At 39.9% G+C, this 17751-nt stretch overlaps 1 protein-coding gene across 1 annotated transcript; it reads left to right on the forward strand.

Annotated features, from left to right (window-relative positions):
• Positions 1–443: 443 nt before the first annotated feature.
• On the forward strand, positions 444–13774 carry LOC127653064 (cytohesin-3-like). The gene is made up of 14 exons (XM_052139572.1): positions 444–539; positions 948–1008; positions 1790–1869; positions 2054–2118; positions 3637–3703; positions 4307–4425; positions 4531–4611; positions 4751–4863; positions 6141–6289; positions 7158–7269; positions 7410–7486; positions 7753–7824; positions 8342–8496; positions 12190–13774. The coding sequence occupies exons 1-14, from the start codon at positions 534–536 to the stop codon at positions 12272–12274; spliced, it is 1242 nt and encodes a 413-aa protein (XP_051995532.1). The 5' UTR covers positions 444–533; the 3' UTR covers positions 12275–13774.
• The last annotated feature ends 3977 nt before the right edge of the window (positions 13775–17751 follow it).

Below are 17751 nucleotides of genomic sequence, written 5' to 3' on the forward strand. Positions count from 1 at the left end.
TCTCTGCGCACTGTGACTATTTCGAACATGAGGAAGTATTTAACTTAAAGTGAGAGGCTATCTTGGCGCCATAACCAATACAGGCCACAGGAGGGCGGTGTGTAACAATGATTGAACCCGCATATATTAATACCCGCATATATTTATGCTCTGGTCCTTCATCTCCTTCTGAGTACATTTGAAGATTATTTATAGGTTCAACATCATATAAAGTCATAATATGGATTTATCTTGACAGAACTGTGAGTGTCTGAGGATATTTTGTGTAATCAAGAAAATTACTCTACGAAGTTCTCAGAATTGCAATGTCATAAATTCTCATTTCACATTTATGTAAATTGTTGTAAAATGTTGTGCGAGAGTGAGATAAATTACGTTGAGGAAATAAGCTGACACGAATTCTCAGAGCTCAGGCGGCTATCATTCATGACGGTGACGTCACGCTCCTCGCTCAAGAACTCGGCGCGTCTCCATCAAGTAAACCGCATTTGACATTTACATGCCGTCGAGTACCTGCTTATTGAATTACACATATGAAGGTATGCTTTTTGACCACTTTCTTTCGTTTTTGATAAGACTTTATGTGGGGTTTATGGGCTGTAACCTCCATTTATATCGCTACTTTGTAGTTTATTTAACGCAAGAAAAGGTTTTACAGACATACCTTCCAAATTCTCAACAGCCTTAACTATTGTCAGCTTTAATAAAATAGTCTTTTATTTAGAGGTTTCGCAGGTTGTTACGTTCGACAGCGCATAGAACATTGGGATTAATTATTTTAGGCTATATGTAGCCTACGCTGCTGGCATTTTTAAGAAATGCATCACAAAATTTTATTTTATACATTTTAAAGCAGTGTATCCGTAATCTAATATAGTAATAGCAACGCATGCAGCACTCCCTTACTCTGGGTTTGCACTACTCTGATTTTTTACTGTTTACTGCAGTCCCCCTCCAGCACAACCAGTATGGGAACCCAAAGAAAGGACAGCTTCCTCTGGGGGAAAGGTATGAGCTTCCTTAATCATTTGCTTTGCTCAGGTGTGGACAGGTTGGAGCCTGAGCAAAATGCAGCACACCTGTGACATCACCTTCTTCATCCAAACTTGCTTATTTTGTAGACTGAAGAATATGTTGTAATGCCTACAGCATGTGTCTGGTATAAAGGCAAAAGCAGTCAGTGATATAATGATGGACATTTTCATACTTTATTCTTTGGAACAAAAAGATTTGTTCTTAAGAGAAAGGCTCAGTCACCATTCACTTTTATTGTGTGGAAAAATATGTATTATATACCACATAGGTTAAAGAGTCATGCAAAACTGATGTCTTGGGAAGTTTGTGGTTTGTAATTATGCAGTATTTGTATGCTTTTTCCATACAATACAAATTGTGACTGAGACTAACATACTGACTGACATCTCCTAATGTGTTTCATAGAAGATTTAAAGTCATACATGTTTAGAACAACTTGAACTTAAAAATTCACTTATTGATAAAATAATCACATACCATAGAGTAACTCACTGAAATTAAATGAAGTATAAATATTTCAGTGTTGTGTCAATGTATCCACTAACAGGCCAAAAATAAATTTGATGTGGTCTAGTTCTCCAAAACAGAGTTAGCAGGTACTGTATTTAGTGGATGATAGAAATCTGGGCTGTGTTTGCACTTTAGGTTTCTCTCTATCTCTCTCCAATTCCTCTTCTGTGTAATTGTGTCGTCATGGATCTGATGTGAAATTGTTGCTAACTGTTTATGTTTTTGTGTCTCATATCATCCACAGCACCTTTAACTTTTGGTCCAAATGAGAAGCGGCAGACTGACGTCAATGTCCATAAGCATGTAATACTAGATGATATACAGGTATATGGCATGTCAGTCTCATTCAACATTTGCTTTTTTATGTTGTTCATAATAAATGCTTGTTAAGCATATCAAAAAGTCATGCAAGACCAAAGTCTTGGGAAATTTGTGACTTTGGAATTTTTCAGTGTATAATATTATTTAGACAAAGCTCTGGCTGACCGCTGTCCTTTCTCTCTGGCAGAAACTCAGACTGGAGATTGAAAACATGATGACAGAAATTCATACGATAGAGGCTGATGATGAGAAGTGAGTATTCACCGCTTTCAGTAAGGTCTGAATTACCATGGCAACAAGAAATGGAATCACTAACCCCAGTGTTTGGACATTTCACAAACTAATTTCCAAGTTCCTATACATCATTTGCTGTGTAGTTTCTTTCTGAACCTCAAATGACAATGTTTAATCATATCAATCACATCAGCAATATTCCAGGTTCAGTACAAGTTAAGCTCATTTGACAGCATTTGTGGCATAATGTTGTTTACCATAACAATGTATTTTGACTCGTCCCTCCATTTCGTTGTTTTTTTTTCTTTCATTCCCAATTTGGAATGCCCAATTCCCACTACTAAGTAGGTCTTCATAGTGGCACGGTTACTCACCTCAAACCGGGTGGCGGAAGACAAGTCTCAGTTGCCTCCGCTTCTGAGAACGTCAGTCTGCGCCTCTTATCACATGGCTCGTTGTGCATGACACCGCGGAGACTCACAGCACGTGGAGGCTCATGCTACACTCCGTGAGCCACGCACAACTTATCGCGTGCCCCATTGAGAGTGAGAACCCCTAATTGCGACCATGAGGATGTTACCCAATGTGACTCTACCCTCCCTAGCAACCCGGTCAATTTTATTACTTAGTAGACCTGGTTGGAGTCAGTCAGCATGCCCTGGATTCGAACACATGAATCCAGGAGTGGTAGTCAGCGTCTTTACTCGCTGAGCAACCCAGGCCCCCAATGTAAGTGCTTTTATAAAGTTTTAAGCTTCACATTTCTGCCTTTAAACCCTCCAAAAATTGGCCCCATTTACTTATATTGTAAGTGCCTCACTGTAACCTTGAGTTTTGCTCTTTTTTTTTTAAAGAAAAAAGGGACAAGTTAAAATAAATGTATGTGATAATCAACATTATGCCACAAATGCTGTCGATTGAGCTTAACCTGTATTGAACCCAGAAGTTTCCTTTAAGGTTAGAATGCAGAGGAGTCAGACTTGTAATGACTAAAAAGAAAGCATATAGTGGAGTATCTGTGATTAATTAACCTGCTTCCACATAGTAATGACCAATATGCACCTGTAGCATCAGGAAAAGGTGCTTTCAATCTTTTAGTGTGGGAATACACCCCTGCGTGTGCATCTGTGACTTTTTGTATGTTCTTGAATTGAGTTTGACCAGTCTCAGTTTTTGTGCACGTCACAGTACATTGATGATGTGTGTGGGCTTGTATCTGTTTCCTGTTCCTTGGTATTAATTTTATGAGAAGACGTTTGGGCCTAAATGTGACATTGCTAATTATATACATGTACATACATGCTAGCCACAGAAAATGATGAGGAAGGTTAAATGGGTCAACCTTTAAACCACACACACACACACACACACACACACACACACACACACACACACACACACACACACACACACACACACACACACACACACCACTTTTAGCTGAATCAATATTCTATTATATATTCTAATATTCTAAATAAATCATGCAGACAAATGAATGCGTTTAATTTGTCTGCCAATTATTTGCCCCTGTAGTAAAAACATTATGAAGAACAAGAGAATCCAATGTGGAAAAAAGAAGTTTAACATGGACCCAAAGAAGGTATGCACCATCATTGCTGTAAGAATTATTTGTTGGTAAGATGAGTCAAAACAATTAATGCAATGTAACAAAGTGATGCATGTAAGGTAACAGCTTCACAACTGCAAAACTAGGTTAGAGGAAGAGGGAGTGGAGAGAGACAGAGAAAGAAATGTAGAACCACATCCTGTGTTTTCTGTAGAACAAGTGAGCTGAAGCCACACAGCATTTTCCAAGTAGCTCATTCTGCATGGTCAGTATATTTAAAAAGAACTAAAGTAATCCAGTTTCAATTATACTTCAGAAAGTATAGGAAGCCCCGTCTCACACAATATTTAGTGCCGTGTCATATGCATCCTGCATAAACAATGTGTTCTGTTTCCTGAGTTCCTGTGTGTAAGTGTCTCAGATTCTCAGATAAAAATGTGTCCCTTGCAATCGAGGTACAACCTCATTTGCTATTCGACAAACAGCCAATTATGCATCTCCTCCTCTAGTGTGCAGGATCTTTATCTTATAAGCAGCTTTTTAATGAATGGTTGTTAACAGTGGTGCCAGTGGTCTGTGGTATGAAAGCTTTGTTATTACAGTACAGTGAGGTTAAATGTGTGTGTTTATTTCCAGGGTATCCAGTACCTTGTGGATAATGGCCTGTTGGGGTGGAAACCAGAAACTGTGGCAGAGTTCCTCTACAAAGAGGATGGCCTCAATAAAACAGCTATTGGCAACTTTTTAGGAGAAAGGTAGGATGATGTGATGATGGTATTTTCCTTTAAATACTGATAGTTGCTTTTTAGTCTGACCTCTGATGAATATTCTGAAACAGTTGTTTGCTCGTATGTCCTCAGGGAGGAGATCCACCTTCAGATCCTACAAGCTTTTGTTGACCTTCATGAGTTCTCAAACCTTAATCTGGTTCAGGCTCTAAGGTCAGTGGAGGAGCTCGTCTCATTTTATTTTCACATCTACACATATGTTTGAATATACATTGATAATATGTTACTTATTCACCAGTTTTTTTTTTTTGTGTCAAATGGTTTGGTTGAATCTTGTTGTATGTGGACACAGGCAATTCCTGTGGAGTTTCCGTCTGCCTGGCGAGGCTCAGAAGATTGACCGTATGATGGAGGCTTTTGCTCTGCGCTACTGCACCTGTAACTCTGGAGTTTTTCAGTCCACAGGTAGTAATTCTGTGTTAATTCTGCATTTTGAGGATAGGTTAAGGGATTTCAGGCCACATCTTATTAAAACTGTTTTTTCCAATCATTTATACTTGATTTTCTCTGGTTGCTGAAGTTTCGAGATAATAATTTTTAGTAATGCAAAGCATGCTTTTATGATAATGTTTATGGCAAAACTTTAAAAACACTTTCAACTGCATCACAATTTTCCTGTTTCTGAATCAGAGAATCTGTGTCACATACTGTATATTGAAGGTTTTAAATGAATTCCCAGCATTCAAAGCTGAAAAAATACAGTAATGTGCAAAAGTTTTAGGCACTTGTGAAAAATGTTGCATAGTGAGGATGTCTTCAAATATAATTATATAAATATTTTTCATTTATCACTTATTGTCATAGAAAATCCAGTTTCCATAAAAAGCTAAATCAATAATTTATGTGAGCACCTTTACCAGCCCCAATTCTCCTACTTACACCTGGACACAAATTTTCTTGGTTGTTGGCAGATAGGATGTTCCAGGCTTCTTGGAGAATTCGCCACAGTTATCTATCTATTTAGGCAATTGATTCTGTCTCTTCCTGTAATCTCAGACTGACACAATGTTCAGTGTGGGGCTTTGTGGGGGCTATGACATCTGTCTTGTATTCTAATCTTTTCTATTTGCAAATGTAATGTTTGGGAGTCTAAAATGTATATTTCCTATTGACACACTAAAACTGAAGATATAAATAACCATCTTAAGGCAAATGTTTTTGTGAAACATCTTATGTATAACATTTTATGCATTTGGCAGACGCTTTTATCCAAAGTGACTTACAGAGCCCTTATTACAGGGACAATCCCCCCAGAGCAACCTGAAATTAAGTGCCTTGCTCAAGGACACAATGGTTGTGGCTTGAGGGGACTGAACCAACAACCTTCTGCTTAACAGTTTAGTGCTTTAGCCACCACTCCTAAGACTTTTGCACAGTACTGTATATATAAAGGATATATTTAAATTACAGTGACATTGTGCTTCAACTTACACGATATAAAACAACCATTTTAATAAGGTAAATTTGACAACACAGCTCATTAATGTTTCAGTCAGTTATACCAGAAAGTATGCTAATTGATAAATAATACCCTCATCCTTAACTAAATTGTTGACATTTTTGCCATCCACCATCCCACCACAATCTATGTAGACATTGGCGACTATTATGTATAACAATTATGTTTGTTTGTGTGTGTGTGTGTGTGTGTGTGTGTGTGTGTGCATGTGTGGGTGTAACAGACACCTGTTACATTCTTTCCTTTGCTATCATCATGCTCAACACAAGCTTGCATAACCGCAATGTGAAAGACAAGACCACACTAGAACGCTTCATCAGCATGAACAGAGGAATCAACAATGGGGGAGATCTTCCTAATGAACTGCTTGAGGTAAGAGCAGACATAAGGTTTAATTTCCTCTTGCATTCCATGTTAAAGGGATGGTTCACCCAAAAATGAAAACTCTCTCATCATTTACTCACTTTCATGCCATCTAAGATGTGTATGACTCTCTAGGTCCTTACAATGCAAGTGAATGGTAACCAGACCTTTGAATCTCCAAAAATCACATAAAGGCAACATAAAAGTAATCCATATGACTCCAGTGGTTATTTTCAAAAGCAAAAAGCACTTATAAGTGTGAAGAGTGAGAAACTGACCAATATCTTTTTCCATAAATCTCCACAATTTGTGGAGATTTATGGTAAAAAAGGACTTGAATATTGATCTGTTTCTCACCCACACCTATCATATTGCTTTTGAAGACATATATTAAAACACTGGAGTCGTATAGATTACTTTTATGTGGCCATGATGTGATTTTTGGAACTTCAAAGGTCTGGTCACCATTCACTTGCATTGTATGGACCTAAAGAGCTGAGATAGTCTTCTAAAAATCTTTGTGTGTTTTCAGTAGAATAAAGAAAGTCATACACATCTAGGATGGCATGAGGGTGAGGAATTGAGATCATTTTCATTTTTGGGTGAAATATCTCTTTAACCAAGCCAAAAAAACAGAAAAAACAAACAAACAGATAGTCCCAGTCCTTAATATAGTAAGGCACTTGAAGCCATGCTATATTGTGAATATAGTCATGGCTGAAAGGATTTTAGGCTCTCACAATGACCTAGCTGTGATTCTATTCACAATATAGCACATTCTATTGTGCCTTTTATAGACCACTGATGATGACATGATTTTGTCTAATTAATTATGAGCAATTGTTGATAATTTCTCTTTGTCTGGTAAATTTTCTAGAAACTTTATGAGAGTATTAAGAATGAACCATTTAAGATCCCAGAAGATGATGGGAATGATCTTACTCACACCTTCTTCAATCCTGATCGAGAGGGCTGGCTTCTCAAAGAGGGTGTGTTACTCTTCAGGACTGTCAATACACATTTTGTAATACAAGATAGCTTGATCTTTTTTACAATATACTCTTTAGTGTGCATTTCAAATGTTTGTTTCTGTTCTTTGAAATTTGTAACAGTTCTGTGTAATTCAAAGGTGGCAGAATAAAGACCTGGAAGAGGAGATGGTTCATTTTGACTGACAGCTGTCTCTACTATTTCCAGTACACTGCTGTAAGACTCTAACTTTACAAAAATGCCAAGCATATAATTTTAAGTCTTTTATTTTAATTGCATATATCTGCTGAAAGTGAATTTTGTCAACATTTAGGAGCGCACTTCATATAGCGTAGATGGCCTCAAAGCAAACACACAGGAACTAAAAGACACAAGTCTATTTTTGATTTCATGGGGTCTTTTAAATCAGTATAAAATGATTGTTTTTCCAATTTGGATAAATAAAAGTAATAATTAAACACAAGTCTTTTTACACTCTTTAGGACCAAGAGCCAAAAGGTATCATCCCTCTAGAGAACTTAAGTGTTAGAGAGGTGGAAGACACACACAAACAGGTACTTTTTTTAAGACATTGCCATTCCACCCAATGTATTTATGTTTATCAATAGCCCCGTTCACACATACAGTGTTTTGCAGAAATGTTACTGCAATTTTCAGGTAAGAGGCCATTTGTGAGCACAACCCTTTTGAAAATACTGGTACATTGTGCTCTGGCAATTTCCTTTAATGAGAAGTTGTGTAATTTTGTACCTATAAATGTCCATTTTGATGGTGTGTGAACAGTAAATGTGGTACATTTATCAGTAAAGTCAACCCAAATATTTTCCTATAATTTACCTGGTTGCATATGTGAAAGAGGCTATTGATCCAAAACCATGTTTCTCTAAGCACTTTAAGTTTATATTAGTCAACCATAACTTATAACTATACCTCTGTGAGCTGAATCTAGATTTGCTTTGAAGAGTCTCACTGCTCAGATCCTGATTTCTATAGCCACTTTGAAACCATCGAGTCGAACGGTTCTTGTTGTGAAACCAAGCCATTCCATACTGATCCACTTTGTGTGCTTAGTTTTGTTTAGAGTTGTTCAGCCCTCATCGCAAAGGGGAGAAAATAAAGGCTTGTAAAACAGAGACAGATGGAAGAGTTGTGATGAGTAAACACCAATCTTACAGACTCAGTGCTGCGTCTGCTGAGGAACAAACAGAATGGATCCAAGCCATCAGGTACCAGAAAGCTCACCCGTCAACAACACCAGTCAGCACTGCATGGCAGTTTAGTCCACTGAAAAATACCAAAATAGGGGAGACCAGGGCTAGTTTTTACTCCAGTGAAAGTCAGTTTCTGAAAAACACACAGCTTAAAACCTTGGCTAAAAAATATCTATTGAACATTTCCATCGTTATTGCCCAGGGGAGAAAAAAACCTCTCGGGTTATGACTATAACCCTTGTTCCCTGAGAAGGGAACGAGACACTGCGTCGTTGAAAACGACTCTTTGGGGAACGCTCCTTAGTGTGCGCCTCTGAATTATGAATGAAACTATTCCAATCTTGATTGGTGTTGGCGTCATGACGTACATGTGACGGCATAACCGGATGCATAAAAGTGACACCGGTACACACACACATTAGCCTAGCGATGAAGCAAGCCGCTCTCAGGCATTGAGGGGCGTGGCAGGACGACGCAGTGTCTCGTTCCCTTCTCAGGGAACAAGGGTTATAGTCATAACCGAGACGTTCCCTTCCGAGGGAACTCGCGACTGCGTTGTTGAAAACGACTCTTTGGGGAACGAATGCCCACTAGGCCACGCGACCGAAAAAAGGCCTGCCCTAGAGTGAAACTGAACTCAGGCACTCAACTAGGACGAGAGCACACGCGCGCCAGGCGTACTAGGGAGGTGCAGACTATAAAACCTGATGAAAGTGTGCGGGGTAGCCCAACCGGCTGCCTCACAGATCTCCTGGAGGGGCACTCCCGATAAGAGAGCCCTAGAGGACGCCATGCCTCTAGTTGTATGAGCCCTTATGGCCAAAGGTGAAGGCAAATTGCGCACCTTGTAGGCCGAGATAATAGCCTGAACAATCCAATTACTAATGGTTTGTTTCGAGGCAGGGAGCCCCTTCTTAGGTGACCCAAAACACACTAACAGTTGGTCCGACCTCCTTCAAGAAGAGGACCTCTCGAGGTAAATGCCCAAAGCTCTGACAGGGCAGAGCAAATGGAGCCTCTCTTCTTCTGCCAACACATGAGGTGGAGGATGAAAAGCCTGCAGGACCGTAGACCGTGCCGTGTTAGAAGGCACCTTAGGCACATAGCCAGGTCTCGGGTGCAGAATGGCTTTAACTCCGCCAGGGGCAAACTCCAAGCAAGCTGGTGTTACTGCCAGGGCTTGAAAATCTCCCACCCTCTTTAGAGAGGTAATAGCTAAGAGAAAAGCCATCTTAAACGTCAGGTCCTTGGGCGAAACCGACTGAAGGGGTCCGAAGGGGGCCAGGGATAACCCTTCGAGAACCACCGCCAGGTCCCAGGCAGGAACCCTGGACCTGGTTGTCGGTCTCATCCTCCATGTACCACGGAGAAAACGAATGACCAGCTGGTGCCTCCCCAGAGGCCCATCACTCAGTGGTGCATGGAAAGCCGAAATGGCAGCCACGTACACCTTAAGTGTGGAAGGGGAGAGACCCGCAGAGAAACGATTTTGAAGAAACTCCAGAACTGAAGCCACCGGGCAGTTAACTGGATCTAATTCATGTTCTCTACACCAAGTGGAGAACACATTCCACTTGAGGCCATATAATCTCCTAGTAGGCGGAGCCCTAGAGCTAAGTATGGTTTCAACCACCCCGCTGATAGACCAGCATTTAGGTACTGAACCCCCTCAGGGGCCAGACCCACAGTTTCCACAGCTCTGGACGAGGGTGGAAAACTGTGCCCCCTGCCTGAGACAACAGATCCCTCCTCAGAGGAATCTGCCGTGGCGGAGCTATCAGGAGTGAAATTATGTCTGAGAACCATACTCGGGCCGGCCACATCGGGGCAACCAGAAGTAGACTGATGCCCTCTTGGCGGACCCTTTCCAGGACTCCCGGGAGCAGAGCGATCGGGGGAAATGCGTACAGGCGAGGCCTCGGCCAGGCCTGTACCATGGCATCCAACCCCAGTTGGGCTGGATGTGAGAGGGAGAACCAAAGTGGACAGTGGGATGTCCCTCGAGACGCTGATAGATCCACTTCCGATGGTCCAAATTTGTCCCCTATCGACTTCTGGATGAAGTCTCCATTCCCCGGGCCTCAGCCCCTGCCTCGACAGGATGTCTGCTCCCTGATTCTGAACCCCCGGAACATACATTGCTCTGATAGACAGTATTTTCCCTTGGGACCAAAGAATTATCTGATGCGCCAGTCTGCACAGAGGGCGCGATCTGAGTCCCCCTTGTTGGTTCAGATAAGCTACCACTGATGTATTGTCCGAACGTACTAGGACATGGTAACCTTAGATGTCTGGAAGGAAGCTCCTCAGAGCCCTGAACACAGCCAACACCTCTAGACAGTTTATGTGCCAAGAATGATGATGGTCCTGCCACAGACCCCTGGCAAAGCGGCCGTCCATGACCGCGCCCCAGCCAGTGAGGGAGGCGTCTGTCCAAACGGTTTTCCGGCGGTCTAATTTGCTTTCAACTTGCGTTCCCTGCTCATTTTGTGGCCAGCTGATATTCAGTCTGGCCACGGCACGCGTCACAACCTCAATCAGCTCCTCATAAGCTTGGCCAAAAACTGGCGTGCTTGGCTCACGGTCGTCCGCATCGATGCTGAGCATATCCACTTCCTTGGAAGCAGTGAGCTCAAGCATCGGGACCTGATCATGGGCAGAAGAAGCCGCGACGCGGGCTTCTGCACCACTCACAGTAGGCTTGGGATCCTCAAACGAAGAATGACAAAGTGCCGCAGCAGTCTCATTCTCATCTGCAAAATCCCGCTGCGAACCCCGCGATCTCAATCGCCGCGCTGCCTCAACAGACGCGGGACCAAAACCGTGGGGAACGCGAGCCTGACCGTGCTCATCAAAGCACGCCAACCGGGAGCGCAGCACTCTCATGGGTAGTGCTTCACAACTTTCACAGGCAGATCCCTCGAGAGCTGCCTGTGCGTGCTAGCGCTCCCAAACAGTTCACACATAAAGCGTGCGTGTCCCTACCCGTAATGAAACGAGGGCAGGGGTGCACGCACTTCTTGAACTGTTTGGTGGCCATAATATTTTTAAATCAGACAAACAACACCAAATAAGACAAACAATTTCAACATAGAGCTTGCTGAAGAGCGAAAGCTAATGTGTGTGTGTACCGGCGTCACTTTTATGCATCCGGTTATGCCGTCACATGTTACGTCATGACGCAACACCAATCAAGATTGGAATAGTTTCATTCATAATTCAGAGGCGCACGCTAAGGAGCGTTCCCCAAAGAGTCGTTTTCAACGACGCAGTGCGTATTATATAAAAAATTTTGTTTGGAGGGTAGAATTCACAAAACAATATTGTAATTTAAGTGAATGTTGAACAAGGTGTTTGAAACCACCATCAAACCACTGCTAGGGAAAACACATTTGTGTATTTTACCTTTTGACTCAAAACCGTAGTTACATAGGCTTAACCTTAACCTTATTTATACAGTATAGGCTTGGTAATAATACTATGGATGTACTGTATAAGACCTTTCATTGGTGTAGCAATGAATAGAACTAGTTCATGGGAATGAGGAAGTCATGTTCATGTATGTTAACAAACATTTTCACACATTATGTGTAAACTCGGTAAATCATGATTCAAAAAATTGTTTACAAAATAGCCATGGATACTGTATATGCTTTCATTTCCAGAGGAACTGAGAAATTTCAATCTAACTGCTTCTCTTTTTCTCAGAGCCTGCATCACAAAAGACCCATTTTATGACCTGGTATCTGTACGCAAGAAGAAGGTCATCAACCATATTGAACACCATGAGTGAGGCAGACTTAAAGGACCGATTAATGAAAAGTTGAAGTAAGGAGGTTGATCTGTTTCAAAAATGTTGCTCACAGACTAGAGCCTTTGGAACATTCAAGAGTTTGGATCACTGAACTGAGTGAGCAGCAGGAAATGATGAATAAGGTTCTACAGTAGGTGCTACAGTAATTCTCACCCCTCGCTCTCACCATGCATAGGTCACAGCTGCTACATTTGCAGCCTCGGGGCTCGTTTAGGCGGTGGTGTTGTGGTCAGGAGTTCTGTGAGAAGCTATTTTTGTATTTATTATAACTTACAAGAAATTTTACAGGGAAATCGCTTGTAAGTGACCCTTGGAAATATTTTAGTTTCTCTAGTTTTTTTTTATTTTATTGTTTCTATACATTACATTTCTGTTCCTATTTAAGTGAAGGATTAAAACACAAAAGGTAACTTTAGTATCTAAGCTACATTTCTAAACATTTACTAAGCTATTTATGCTTTGATGGATCATTTGGCCTGCTTTATTTTAATATTTTTCAATTTGACTAAACACCTTTATTTCTTTTTGATTCTAAGATTAACCAAAAAGGAAACAAATTAGAATCATTGTGTATCTTGTAAATATTTTAGAATTCTGGAGCCATTTAGCATTAATGCTCATCAGGAGGAAATTGTCCATATTTTGTACATAATAAATGGTTTATTTAATAAATGTGTCCTTATTTGATTGTAGGATTTTGTAATTTCAAGGCTTTGAAAAAAAAACAACAACTTTACCATAAGGTTGTATTTGTAAATATTAGTTAACTACAGTAGTTCGCATGGACTAACAATAAGAAATACTATTACAACACAACTAAATACTATTATGCACAACCTTTCATGTTATATGCATTTCAACATAAATTAATAAAAATGTTAAATGAATAACTGTATACATTAACATTATTTAATGCATTATGATTTAACATGAAATTACAAAGAACTATTTTATTTTCAGAAATCAAAATTAACCAAGATTTATAAAAATATTGTTCATTGTTAGTTCATGATACCTAATTCTGTTACTAATAATTAAAAACTATTGTAAAGTGTTACAAATAAATCTGTACATTGAAGTAGTCCAGTCTGTTCTTACAAAATCATTATGATGCACTTTACAAGCCTTGTTTTTACTAAGCAACACACATTTTTGTCCAGCAGATGGTACTGTTTGCCAATCTTTATAAAGCAAGATTCGAGCTCTACAAGAATTCTTCAATATTCTAACAACACATTACTATGTTTGTGAGAGTAAGAAATAATATAATTCGTTTGTAATGTTATATCATGCCCTGGATAAACCTTTTTAAAAACAAAATTGTAATTTGCAATTTTTGCACTCCATGTTTAGCCTGCTTAGGTGTATATGTTAAGTTACCAGGTTGTCCAACCTGTATCATGAGAGACCTTTACTGATGCACAATGACAATATTCTATAGAAGAAAAAAATCCCCTCTGCAAAATCTGCATTGCACTTGTGGTCTACAAGAGCAAACTCCCCTCTTCCTGTGTATCATTTGCTTTACAGTGGGTACGGAAAGTATTCAGACCCCCTTAAATTTTTCACTCTTTGTTAAATTGCAGCCATTTGCTAAAATCATTTAAGTTCATTTTTTTTCCTCATTATTGTACACACAGCACCCCATATTGACAGAAAAACACAGAATTGTTGACATTTTTGCACATTTATTAAAAAAGAAAAACTTAAATATCACATGGTCCTAAGTATTCAGACCCTTTGCTGTGACACTCATATATTTAACTCAGGTGCTGTCCATTTCTTCTGATCATCCTTGAGATGGTTCTACACCTTCAATTGAGTCCAGCTGTGTTTGATTATACTGACTGGACTTGATTAGGAAAGCCACACACATGTCTATATAAGACCTTACAGCTCACAGTGCATGTCAGAGCAAATGAGAATCATGAGGTCAAAGGAACTGCCTGAAGAGATCAGAGACAGAATTGTGGCAAAGCACAGATCTGGCCAAGGTTACAAAAAAATTTCTGCTGCCCTTAAGGCTCATAAGAGCACAGTGGCCTCCATAATCCTTAAATGGAAGACGTTTGGGACGACCAGAACCCTTCCTAGAGCTGGCCGTCCGGCCAAACTGAGCTATCGGGGGAGAAGAGCCTTGGTGAGAGAGGTAAAGATGAACCCAAAGATCACTGTGGCTGAGCTCCAGAGATGCAGTCGGGAGATGGGAGAAAGTTGTAGTAAGTCAACCATCACTGCAGCCATCCACCAGTCGGGGCTTTATGGCAGAGTGGCCCGACGGAAGCCTCTCCTCAGTGCAAGACACATGAAAGAACACCTGAAGGACTCCAAGATGTTGATAAATAAGATTTTCTGGTCTGATGAGACCAAGATAGAACTTTTTGCCTTAATTCTAAGTGGTATGTGTGGAGAAAACCAGGCACTGCTCATCATCTGTCCAATACAGTCTCAACAGTGAAGCATGGTGGTGGCAGCATCATGCTGTGGGGGTGTTTTTCAGCTGCAGGGACAGGACGACTGGTTGAAAGATGAATGCGGCCAAGTAAAGGCATATCCTGGACGAAAACCTTCTCCAGAGTGCTCTGGACCTCAGACTGGGCCGAAGGTTCACCTTCCAACAAGACAATGACCCTAAGCACACCGCTAAAATAATGAAGGAGTGGATTCACAACAACTCCGTGACTGTTCTTGAATGGCCCAGCAAGAGCCCTGACTTAAACCCAATTGAGCATCTCTGGAGAGACCTGAAAATGGCTGTCCACCAACGTTTACCATCCAACCTGACAGAACTGGAGAGGATCTGCAAGGAGGAATGGCAGAGGATACCCAAATCCAGATGTGAAAAACTTGTTGCATCTTTCCCAAAAAGACTCATGGCTGTATTAGATCAAAAGGGTGCTTCTACTAAATACTGAACAAAGGGTCTGAATACTTAGGACCATGTGATATTTCAGTTTTTCTTTTTTAATAAATGTGAAAAAATGTCAACAATTCTGTGTTTTTCTGTCAATATGGGGTGCTGTGTGTACAATAATGAGGGGAAAAATGAACTTAAATGATTTTAGCAAATGGCTGCAATATAACAAAGAGTGAAAAATTTAAGTGGGTCTGAATACTTTCCGTACCCACTGTATTTCTCTTTTTCTTATTATCTCACATCTATTCATTCCTTTTTGATTTGTATAATTATCTCGCTGGTACTTGTACTTTAAAGTACAATACTTTTCCAGTCAAGCTCTATTTGGCAACTGATACAGACAACATGAGTCTGGCTCATATTTGAAAAAAGTACTCTTTTGTCATGTCTGAATTTTTGAGTTTATACTTTAACTTCATATGTGTAATCAATGAAACTGTTTGGTTTCACAAACAGTATATGCTTAAGTAACACACATCATAATACCCTTAACAAACATGGGAGGGCGAGTGTCACACCTACATTAGCTAAACAGAGATGTTGACTCTTCTCTCTGATGTCAGAATGTCAAGTATTGTAAGCACACTGGCTCATCTCTGTTTGCTTTTTTGTTGTTCTTTGAGGTCAAGGTACAATTCACCTATTGTCCACTATTGTGTTCATTATGGATGTACTATGAAATGTTATCTGCTACATAAAAGAAAACAATAAAACAAGTGTACTTATTGACCATTCAGTCTTGTCCATGAATTAAGAGCTTGTAAGATAATGTAAGTTGTCTTTTCTATGGCCAAATTTGTCATTTGAATTGAATGAGGGTGAATGGAATGTTTAGAAATGCAATGCCATTTAGACTTATGTTGTGTGTCTGTCTGTCTATCTATCTATCTATTTATTTTAAACTGTAGCCTATTACACGTGGAGCTTCTCCTACAGTATATGGTGAATTCAGGTAAACTGGGCCACATTTTGACAATGATATGACTGTTATCGTTTGGCTCAATTGCTCCCAATTGTGTTTGTAAGAAAAGAACAGCGATACACACATAAGTTCATATTATACTTGTATCAAGCAGGTGTTGCTTTCCTATTGGTGGCCAAATAGCTGCTACATTAAACAAATGATGTATGTGTACAGGCTTGGCTATACTTGTGGGAGACATACTGTACTTGTGAAAGTTTCCTCACTAATACAGTGAAACAAACATGAGTACTATATACTAAGATTTTAGAAAATTTGGGTAATACTTTACTGGAAGGTTCCATTTGTTAACAATAGATAATATTAATGTTAATGTTAGTTAAAAATACCCTAACGCTAATTGTTCATGTTAGTTCATAGTACATTTACTAATGTTAACAAAAACAAATTTTGATTTTAAAAATGTATATTATGAAATCAACATTAACTAAGATTAATAAATGCTGTAAACAATACACTCACCTAAAGGATTATTAGGAACACCATACTAATACTGTGTTTGACCCCCTTTCGCCTTCAGAACTGCCTTAATTCTACGTGGCATTGATTCAACAAGGTGCTGAAATCATTCTTTAGAAATGTTGGCACATATTGATAGGATAGCATCTTGCAGTTGATGGAGATTTGTGGGATGCACATCCAGGGCACGAAGCTCCCGTTTCACTACATCCCAAAGATGCTCTATTGGGTTGAGATCTGGTGACTGTGGGGGCCATTTTAGTACAGTGAACTCATTGTCATGTTCAAGAAACCAATTTGAAATGATTCGAGCTTTGTGACATGGTGCATTATCCTGCTGGAAATAGCCATCAGAGGATGGGTACATGGTGGCCATAAATGGATGGACATGGTCAGAAACAATGCTCAGATAGGCCGTGGCATTTAAACGATGCCCAATTGGCACTAAGGGGCCTAAAGTGTGCCAAGAAAACATCCCCCACACCATTACACCACCACCAGCCTGCACAGTGGTAACAAGGCATGATGGATCCATGTTCTCATTCTGTTTACGCCAAATTCTGACTCTACCATCTGATTGTCTGAACAGAAATCGAGACTCATCAGACCAGGCAACATTTTTCCAGTCTTCAACTGTCCGATTTTGGTGAGCTCTTGCAAATTGTAGCCTCTTTTTCCTATTTGTAGTGGAGATGAGTGGTACCCGGTGGGGTCTTCTGCTGTTGTAGCCCATCCGCCTCAAGGTTGTGCGTGTTGTGGCTTCACAAATGCTTTGCTGCATACCTCGGTTGTAACGAGTGGTTATTTCAGGCAAAGTTGCTGTTCTATCAGCTTGAATCAGTCGGCCCATTCTCCTCTGACCTCTAGCATCATTTTTATTATAAAAGATGATTAAAAGAAATGATAAAACTAGCTATGTTTAATAAAACAGATGTTTTCAATTATTATTCAAAAAGTTTATTATAGGAGTGTGTTTTACTTTTATTTATTTTTTATTTTAAAGGATATAATACTAGTTAATAATACTGGATTTTCAATCAGTGTCATTGTTAAATTTGACCGCTCACATCTCTTCTAATAGCAAATCTAATAATTTGT

This window comes from Xyrauchen texanus, chromosome 12 (assembly GCF_025860055.1).
Source record: "Xyrauchen texanus isolate HMW12.3.18 chromosome 12, RBS_HiC_50CHRs, whole genome shotgun sequence".
NCBI classification, from domain to species: Eukaryota; Metazoa; Chordata; class Actinopteri; order Cypriniformes; family Catostomidae; genus Xyrauchen; species Xyrauchen texanus.

What these genes read in the sequence shown, in the direction of transcription:
- LOC127653064 (XM_052139572.1), top strand. An exon ending in CAGCTTCCTCTGGGGGAAAG is followed by an intron (nt 1,009 to 1,789) that starts GTATGAGCTTCC and finishes TATCATCCACAG; the next exon opens with CACCTTTAACTTTTGGTCCA. An exon ending in AATCTGGTTCAGGCTCTAAG is followed by an intron (nt 4,612 to 4,750) that starts GTCAGTGGAGGA and finishes ATGTGGACACAG; the next exon opens with GCAATTCCTGTGGAGTTTCC.